Genomic DNA, 10,130 nt, shown 5'->3' with positions numbered 1-10,130 from the left:
CAGGCAGTACAGCCTGTTGGCTACTGCTCGGCCAGCTGACTCTTTCCAAGATGAACTGGCAGAAAGTAGCATACTGATGCCATGAGAGGCAGGGATGGAATGCGCTGGTGTGACATTCCATGACTGCTTCATTGTCGATCAGCCAGAGACATTGTATGTGAACATTTAGAGGCAAAAAAGGATGCCCAGAAAGGTACCGTGTTGGAAGCTTTTGAACTACTGCTTACAGAAAACATTCTTTGACTCATCTGAGAAGCAGAGATTCACAGCATAACAACAACAACAACATTTGATTTACATATTACCCATCAGGACAACTTAACATCCGCTCAGAGCAGTTTACAAAGTGTGTTATTATTATCCTCACAATAATCACGATAATCACCTCGTGAGGTGGGTGGGGCTGAGAGAGCTCCAAGAAGCTGTGACTGATCCAAAGTCTCCCAGCTGGCTTCAAGTGGAGGACAATGTATTCAGACAATGGAACAAAAGCAACCCTAACCATGTGGAAGTGTGGGAAGTCCTTGACATCATGGAACTGAAGGCTACTGTGTCTGGCAAGGGTGTATCATACACATCATGAAAACTCTGGAGGAAATATAGGGATACATCATCATGGTTACCCTACTGCAGAATAACAATGAGCCTGGGGAGATGTTGCACCATTACAAAATACATGAGATATGACACCAAATATACAAGCAGTATACCTGACTAATATGAACTTAAAATACGGTGGTGTTGTGATGTTGAGAAATCATCTCCTCTCAAAGTACAAGGTTACCCAGGCTGGTAATCTGGAACACTACATGAATCCCTGCTGTTGTAACTAGACATGGGCACAGTCCCCCCAAAAACCACCCGAACCATGAGATTCATGGTTCATGGATTTTAACGGACCAAAAACCACGAACTGGCGCAGAACTGGGGCAAGTTATGACCCAGTTCATGGTTTGTGGGGTTTAAATGCCCCTTTCCGGCTGCTTAGCAGTGGCAGGGAAAGGGCATTTAACACTTTAAAGGGCCATTTCCTGCTTTGCAAGCAGCAGGTCCCTTTAAACTATCAGCTGGCAGTTGGTGGGGGGGATTCCCCCTAGCCAGCTGATAGTTTAAAGGGCCCTGCTGGTGGCAGAGCCCTTTAAACTGCCCTAACCCCACTCCCCCACCCCAGCCCCAGCCCCAGCCCCACACTTATCTTCCCCTGTGGTGTGGGGTCCTCCCTCTCCTCGCACAAGGGGAGGCAAGGCCGTTTTTGGCCTCCTCCATCCCTCTGTGGGCCTGTGCAGGTCAGAGGAGGCTTAAAACGGCCTTTCCTCCCCTCACAGGAGGAGGGGGAGGACGCCGCAGGCCGCAGGAGTCCTCAAGGTAAGTGCGGGGCTGGAACAATGGCCATTTAAACTGCCCCTGTAAATATGACCCAATGAACCAGTATAAAGTTCGTGGAAGTTCCGGAAAAGGAGCTTCCACAAACCCTGGTTCGGGAACCACAAAACAGCCTGTTTCGTGGAGTTTTTTTGGGGTCATATTTCGGTTCGTGCCCATCTGTAGTTGTAACATGGGGTGAAAATTCTGGCTGAACCTTAGAACCACAGTGAGAGAAATGTAGCGGGGGATAATTTTTTCACAGGAATACAGGTCACAGAAGCTTTGTGAACTAAAAAACTGGTGTATGTTGGCACCCTTTGGCAAAAAAAGCAATATATCCCCCCCCGAGACACATCCATATACATCTAAAGAAGTGCTGTTTTTATTCTACCTTTTCTCTGTTAAGTTCTTCAGTGGAGAAGGACTTCATTCAATGGAATGAAGTTTATTTCCATTAGAGGAAGGCTTTCTTGACTGAAATAATGGTGGAGAGACATCAGATCCAACTTGGTTGAAGGGGGTATTTAGGTCCAGTCTATATACTGCTGTCACTAAGTAGCGCTTAAAAATATTATCAGAGTAATTGTGAATTTGATTTCTCCATCAGAACATTTATTTTAATTGTGTGTGTGCAAGTTGCCATGGCTGACAATACAGACAAGGACCACTATCATTCCAAAATACTTTCCTTTACATGGATAGCATAACAATAAATTACTAGAATTATACTTTGTGGAAATGACATTGGCCGTATACCACTGAATTAGATAATAATAATAATATAAATTAAAAAAATATACATTTGGACAGTTCCAATCAGTCCTTACGAATCAGTTCATAAACAGAAGCACAGCACAAGAATCAGAATATTTAGAGCAAGCAGAATTAACCATTTATGTTGCCACAAAACTTGAAATTTGACAATAGAATTCATCATATATAACAGTTTAATTTAACTAAAAACCAAAGAGTCATGGCAGAAAACTTGGGAAATAATTTTGTACACCGAACAATAAATTATGATGATAAAACGATACAGTGAATTCAGGACTTTCAGCCATTTTGCTGCTTGAATGTCACTTATGTGAAGGCACAGTCAAATAGCATATTTAAGATGTTTTTAAATAAAGACTCAAAAATGTAACCACTTTCAAAAGTAATCACACAACTTGGCCTCAAGCTCAGATCTTAGGCCCAATTTATTCGATCTTTTCCTAAAGGTGCGGATCCAGCCATCTGGAAGGGGGCTCCGTAGGCTGGAGGATGGCATCAAACTTTGCTCAGTAGAGTGAGAGGAGTCTACAGTGGGTCCCATGCTATGCCCCTAAGCCAATTCAGGCCCCTGCAGACTTTGCCTAAGTTAAATGCAGTTAATACAATTCATCCGTATTTGCAAAGCGGAGTTTTAACTCACAGCGGATATCAAGGGAGGCTCATACGATATAATTTCACATTTCAAAAGCTGGCTGTCGACCCACTCTGCCTTTGGGGTGGAAGCTTCATTCATCTCATCCAATTACTTGTTCCACTGTAACTTAAATGATATTTGGTTCTGCAAAGAACTGGAAGAATCATGCGGTAATGAAGATAATGATCTGAATAATGAGCTCGGGGCTGGGAAAAGAGTTTCTGAGTCAACACACAGCTCTCATTCTGGCTTTCTCAGTCTCCCTATTAGTCACTGATTTTTCACCAGCACATAGGCCCAGCAAAACATGATCACTGAAGTCCTGTGATTAGATACCCAGTTGGGTACATTAGCGGCAAAAAGCAGCTGATGAGTGGCAGATGTCGATCAAGGCTGTAGAGCTGGGGAAGGGAGGGGGTCAAATCTTCTCTTGCATACTCTTTCTTGGATTGGAAATGTTTTCTCTATAGGCGCTGAGAAAGAGTGAGTGCATAAGACAGGCAAGCAGGGTAAAGGGACACCCTCATGGGGGGGGGGAAGCAGAAAAAACATATGCTAAAAATGACCGCTATTTGCAAATTTTCCTCCCTATCTCTACTTGGTCAGCTGTGATATGATGGTATGTTCACAAATATTCTAATTTACGAGGCTGAAGAATTCTCAACATAACGGTGACAGCAAATTGTTTAGGGGATGAGGCAAGGAAAGAAACATGAAATAGAATCCAGGAACAAGAGGAAATCTATGCAGTTGTCAGAAAAGAACAAGAGGCAGGGACTCTAGAGAGACTGAAAACTGAGAAATGGTGTGGAACTATAACCCAGAGTAGGGTTACCAGTCCCCTGGTGGTAGCAGGCATCCCCTGCTTTCACCCTCTGCCCCACGCCATCACTCATCTGGCTGGACAACATTGCGCCACCCCCAGAGTGCTCCTGCTGTGAGGCGCTTCTGCACCATCACGATAATATTGCCTGGAAATGATGTCATCATGTGTGGGCGTGTGCACGCACAAAGCCTGGGACAGAAAATTCTCATATAATGTAATAATGAAGAACTGTCATTTTAATGTCATGTTCCAGTACCCCACAATATGTCACTCAGCACAGATCATCTCATAATAACATAAGAAGAGAAATGCTGGAGCAAACCAGGGGTCCATCTAGTTCAGCATCCTGTCTCACACAGGGGCCAACTGGTTGCCCTGGAGATCCAAAAACAGGGAACAGAGGCTGAGGCCTCCCCGCAGTGTAGCCTCCTGGCACTGGTGTTCAGAAGTTTACTGCCTCTGAATGTGGAGGTTCCCTTTAGTCACCATGGCTAGTAGCCACGGATAGACCTATCCTCCATGAATCTGTCTAATCCCTTTTTAAGGCTGTCTATGCCTGTGGCCCTCTCTACGTTCTCTGGCAACAAATTCCACACCTTAACCACTTGTTAAGTAAAGAAGTATTTCCCTTTGTCAGTTCTTTTGTCTGTCCTGGCAACTTCAGGGGAAGGCCTCAGCCTCTACGCCCTGTCATTGGTCCTCCAGAGTAATTGGTTGGCCATTGTATGAGACAGGAAGCTGGACTGGATGGATCACTGGTCTGATCTAGTGGGGCTCTTGTTATGTTCTTAGGAGGCAAGAAGGAGTCTTTTGCCAAGAGGGCTGAGAAGAGTAGACACAATCCTAGGAGGGAGGCAGCTAAAGGAAAACAGGCCCTAATCCGGACCTTTAAGCAAATGTATTGTGCATGACCGTGGCTGAATCCACACACCCTTGGAGCGTCCCGGCGTTGCACTAAATGTTCGCTAAACACCTGAAAGTGTAGCGTCTTTCTAGCATGATTCAGAAATCGCGCTAGAAAGACGCAATACTTCCGGGTGTTTAGCAAACATTTAGCACAATGCCAGGACACTCCAAGGGTGTGTGGATTCAGCCCATGGCTCAGAAAATTACATTTGATGGTGGCATTTGCTTTGCAGTGTAAATGTATTCCAGTAAGTCCTCTGTTGATATTGCTCTGTAATAACATTTTAATAGTCTTACCCTACAGTTTCCTGTAAGAAATGAAACAGCAGAGCATTGGATGAAACATTTAAACCCAGGAGGACAATCCCATTGCTCATGTTTTTAATAAGTTGAGGGGAAATTTTTATGTGTGTGGCATCAATGTTTGCATTCTATCATGTAAATTCATTTCCTCCCTCTGGACTTTTCTTTTTGACCTAGTTACTCTGAAGAAATGGCCATGTTGTTTTCCAATTTCTGTGGAGAATCTTTAACCAAAACTAGAAGTAGAGAAATAGAACAATTTGGGTACCTAAAAGGAAATAACCTCACAAAAATACAAGCATTTGGTTGGATCTTGCCTGGATCATTTTATAAACACAAGAATGCTGCATTTGCACACTGTGGTAATCAAGCAGAAATTGCTGGTATGGCTCGAGAGCCTGTCTGATGGTGCAATCCTTTAACTTCAACACTGTCACTGACTGCTATGCAGTGGATTACTTCACATCAATCGGCTTGGGCTCCACTAGAAATCCACTGTTTGAATCCATTCTTATTTTGAAATGTCAAGAACAGATAACAGCATATTTTCCATCTGTATCTTCCCCCCCACTCAGTTTGTACTTCAGCAAGCATTTTCATTATTTGACATTAATGTATTCCTATTGACACAGCAGTCAAAAATTTAATCCCAAAACGGTTCAGATGCAAGACCAGCCCTGTAGCTTGCGTATCCTTTTGAAAACACAGTCCATAAGATTCAAACCACCTCTGAGACCCATTTTATGTATTAAGAGAAAAAGACAGAAGATGATGTATGAAGGACTTGCATTTCTGCCTTTGGACTTGCAAGGCAGATGTGAAAGAAGGACATACTAACTCCACTGGTGGCAAAATATGGGAGGCTTGGAACACATTTCCTGTAGTCACATGGAATCCATTGTGGTGTGGCTGCGGGCATGCGACCTCTGCTAGTAAGTAATGTGTGAAAGACAGCCATCATGTGAGTCAGGACAGTAATGTGATGACTCCCCCAGTTCCCTTCAAAGTTTCATTGGCTCCCATGATGAATGTGGGAACTAACTATGTCACCAGCCCCACTGATGTGACTGGTGTCCTTCAACCACCACAATCAGAAGTACACAAAAGTGGCAATATCTCAGAGCCTAACAATACATTACATTGGTTAAGTGTCCTTCCCGTGTCTGCCTTGAGATCTGTTGAACAAGATGTGTGATAGGAAATGAGCTACATGTAAATTTATTGAATGGGGCAAATAGCAGCTCCCTTGAGCCATTCAGGAAAACAGCGAAGCAGGGGGAAGGCTTAATCACCAACCCGAATGAGCCCCAATCTGAATCGGCCCCCCATTCCTGGTAATTACAGAATTACATAATTTCAGTACAGAATTCCCTGTGCATGTCTGGGAACATGGGGAGAAACCACAATAAAGGAAATGTACAGTTAGATCTCTAGTGTGTCCTGTGCTATTACAGGTAACACATAAATAGAGTCTAAACATCTAATGCAAGCAGAACTGGCACATCTTGCTATAGGGGGAGGTGGAACTGGAAGCACACACAAAAAGAGCACATACAAGTCACACATCAAATCTTTTAGACTTCTCACGACGGGTGATGCCACTCTGAAAAATGTGACATTAACAGCGCCATCCAAAACAGACTTACATCCTTCTACTGGGGTCAACCCTAAAACCTAGGCTACAACCCTAAAACCACATTCTGAAGTCACCCTATAGGATTCAGTGGGGCAGTTCTATATATAGTGGATGATACAGAAATTTATGCTCAAATGTCACATGAGTAGCCATGTATATAATTCTGCCTCTTAGCTTGGTAAAACAAGCATCACCTAATGACAGATGGTGTGAGAAGATTCAGCCTTTGGAATCTTCATTGATCACATTGGGGGGGGGGATACCCAGAATGGTTCAGAACTGGGTAACTCTATGAGATCAAATAAGGAAGAAGCAGCAGCCACGCTGTAGGACATAACTGTTCTCCATCTTTACATCACCTGAAATGAGAAATGAGAATTTTTTAGATATCAGCACACTTAAAGCATCTCACACAAGTCCAACACTTTCCTATCTTTTGACAATACCAGCTTAAAAAAAAGTAATTCCCACATTAATCAAGAGGTAATTTCTGTCACCTCTTAATATATGTGAACGCTATTGACCATCAGTTCCCGCCTAGCAGATTTTATACATCATTGCTTTAAAAGATTTCAGGAAAAATAATACACAGTGATCTATGATGGTGAAGGATGAGATTTTGAATGAGATCACTCCCATGCTGAATAATAAAAATAGCATGAGTGAACGTTTCCAAGACCTATGCAGTAAGATTTTACAGCTCGTGAGAATTGAGGCTATAAAGAAATGGACCCTCCAAGGTCTCTCCTGACTGTAGCAGAATACAGATTGCACTATGTTGCAAAAGACTCTTAACTAGCAGAGGTCCCTTACCTCAGAAGATGCACAGGTATCATCAAAAGACACTTTTGCAGAGGACAGATAAGCATCCGTGATGGTGATATCCTCCAGTTCAGTGTTGAAATGATCGGACTCCTTGATGACACTGTAGTTGAGGGCAACACTGTAGTTGGTGGGCTTTTCCAATTGTTTCTGTTGGCATTTGCAGAGTTTCCTGAAGGCTGCTCGGAATTTCTGGGACATGAGGTTGTAAATCACAGGGTTGATGGCGCTATTTAGGTAAATGCAGATTCGGCAGAACAGCAAGAACCAATTTTCTTGGAAAGGGTTAGACAGAAAAGAGTTGATGACCACCAGGGTCCTGTAAGGCATCCACAAAAATGCAAACAAAATGACGACCACAGCCAGCATCTTGGTGACCTTGGGGGAAATGGAAAGGTATAACCTGTCAGCATCTGAAATGAATAAAGCAGGAAAGCAGCAGGGCAAGCCATTAATGCAGAGATCCCCAGTGGGGTGTCCATGGGAACAGGGGCACCTGCTTCTGAGTTTTCAGACCCCCATTTGCTTCTTCCCCAAAGCTTCTCTTCCTGAAAGCAAATACTCAGTCCTGGAGGGCTTCAATCTCACTGGACCATAGGGATGCCAACGTCCAGGCAGAGCCTGCAGATCTCCTAGAATTACAACTCAGACTACTAAGATCAGTTGCTCTGGAGAAAATGGCTGCATTGGAAAGTGGACTCTATGGCGTTATTCCCTGCTTAGATCCCTCCCCTCCCCAAATGCAGGGCCAAGCTACAAGTGACAAATGACACTTGAACGGCAAGTGTATTTCTCCCTGTCTACTTGCGCTCCACTCAATTCACTTGCCGTTCAAGTGTCATTCGTCACTTGTAGCTTGGCCCTCAGTCCTCCCGAGGCTTCACCCACAAATCTCTAGGAATTTCCCAACCTGGAGTTGGCAGCCCTGCTAGTGCTGCTTCAGAAGAACCCAGGAGACATCAGCTATATGTCTGCTGGGAGTACTCAGTAAGAAATGGCTGCCTACATCACAGAAGTAATCCACTTGCAACCTCCCAACAATTCATGATTGGCCTCAGCTGCCATGGCAGCCATTTTGGGTGGCACTGACTTAAATCCCAACAGTGCTTATAAGTGCAACAAGACCGGGAGCTCCTGCTTCTATTTTCTCAGTGGAAGGCATGTTGCAAGCAGCATTTCAGTTGATATTGCGTTCTTGTTACCTTAAATTCTCCCTTTGTTAACCTCTCTCTCTGTGTCTGATCATGATTGAACATCACTTGTGCAAGAACTGAGGAGAAGCCACAACTGGGACCAAGGTTCAATCTGGTTAGTCTGTATTGTGTGAAGAGGTAACCATGCTCAGACTGTGGAAGTGATAGGTAGTGGGGCAGGGGCATTTAGCATAGGCAGGCTTACCAGCTAGGCAGAGCTGTTCACAGGTGTCTTTGTATGTGCTTTAGTAACATCCTGATCAAACAATTGTAAATGACTGTAAAATTCACATGGGGGCTCCCTTTGAAAAAAGTGTCCAGAAATTACAAGTGTTACTGAACACCATGGCTATTAACTGTCAACTCACAACTTATTTAATAAAATCCATGTTGTCTAGTGCATCTCTGTTTTCCTTTTTGCCCTTTTAATGGTTTAGTAAAATATATTAATTCTATAACACTTTTTAAAAGCTTCTCTCTCTGTCTTTCTCCCTGTGGTGCAATATATCTGTGTAGATTCTCCTGAGGAAAAATTTTGAAATGGAATTTTAAACTTATTTCTTATTGGAATAAAAGAGGGTTTCGTTTTCTATTTTTACCTGTACTCTTTTGGGCTTCACCTATGGCCCCTACTTCAGCGTTTGACGGGGCCTCTATTTCCTTTGTTGGAAGAAACAGAGTGTAGCATGAGATGATGCTGGGAAGTGGGCAGAGTTCAACTCCCCTCACTTGTCCGTTCCATTTTTGAGGAAAAAATAGACTTCCATCACCTCAATTGAGTATTTTTGAAATGAAGCAAAAAACTTGCTCACATACTGCAAGTGAAAAGTTTTGGAGGCTATAAAACAGGCAGTTCCTTCTGTCTTATTAAAGTTTGGGGGAAAGGTTCCTGTGGACCAGGAGTGCAATGAGAATTTCATCTCAGTTGGATGGGAGAAGGAAGTTTTAATAGAAAACACACTTCTGGATTTAATAGAAAACACACTTCCTGAGGTGACATCATTTTGGATATTAAACAATCAGAATCTGAAATGAGATAAGAACCAGAGGGGGAAGGCGATGTTCTTGAAATGAAACAATCTCTGAAATGAGATAAGAACCAACGCTTTTTAAAAAAATTTGTACACCTCCTAACACATCCCCAAGTCTGTTCATAGGGCCCCTGATTCCAAAAGAAATGTCACCACCGGTAGAAATTGCTGCTGTGCCTGAATTCCTTCCTGTTCACTTGCCCTCCACTTGCTCTCCACTCAATCCACTTGCCATTCAAGTGTCATTCATCACTTGTAGGTTGGCCCAGACTCTATAGTGAGTTAATAATAAACTATAAAGGCTAGTTAAAACATTCAGATGACCTCCATGAACAGCACCATGGAGTTGGGGGAAATTACATATCTGATTTAAAAAAAAATCCCTCTAAAAGGAAAGAAGAAAGGCTAAAACGTACAAAGGACAACTTACCTTGAAGGTCTAGTTTTAGGTGGTAGCCATGTTGGTCTGCAGTAGAAGAGCAGGAATCAGGTCCAGTAGTACCTTAAAGACCAACTAGATTTCCAAGGTATGAGCTTTCAAGAATCTGACCAAGAGAGCTATGACTCTCAAAAGCTCATAGCCTGGAAATTTAGTTGGTTTTTAAGGTGCTACTGGACCCAAATCTTGCTATTGAAAGCC

General features: G+C 43.2%; 1 protein-coding gene across 1 annotated transcript in view; it reads right to left on the bottom strand.

Moving 5' to 3' along the window:
• Nucleotides 1–6,794: 6,794 nt before the first annotated feature.
• The window catches only part of TRHR (thyrotropin releasing hormone receptor), a 37,239-nt gene continuing 33,903 nt past the window's right edge, over nt 6,795–10,130 (bottom strand). The window contains exons 2-3 of the mRNA XM_054985902.1: nt 7,258–7,644; nt 6,795–6,803 (exon numbers count right to left, since the gene is read on the bottom strand). Of these exons, the coding sequence (XP_054841877.1) occupies nt 6,795–6,803; nt 7,258–7,644 (396 nt within the window). The remainder of the gene's footprint in view (nt 6,804–7,257; nt 7,645–10,130) is intronic.

Source organism: Eublepharis macularius, chromosome 7 (assembly GCF_028583425.1).
Source record: "Eublepharis macularius isolate TG4126 chromosome 7, MPM_Emac_v1.0, whole genome shotgun sequence".
NCBI classification, from domain to species: domain Eukaryota; kingdom Metazoa; phylum Chordata; class Lepidosauria; order Squamata; family Eublepharidae; genus Eublepharis; species Eublepharis macularius.
Note: the sequence above shows the minus strand (reverse complement) of the source record. Positions and strands in the feature narration are given on the sequence as shown.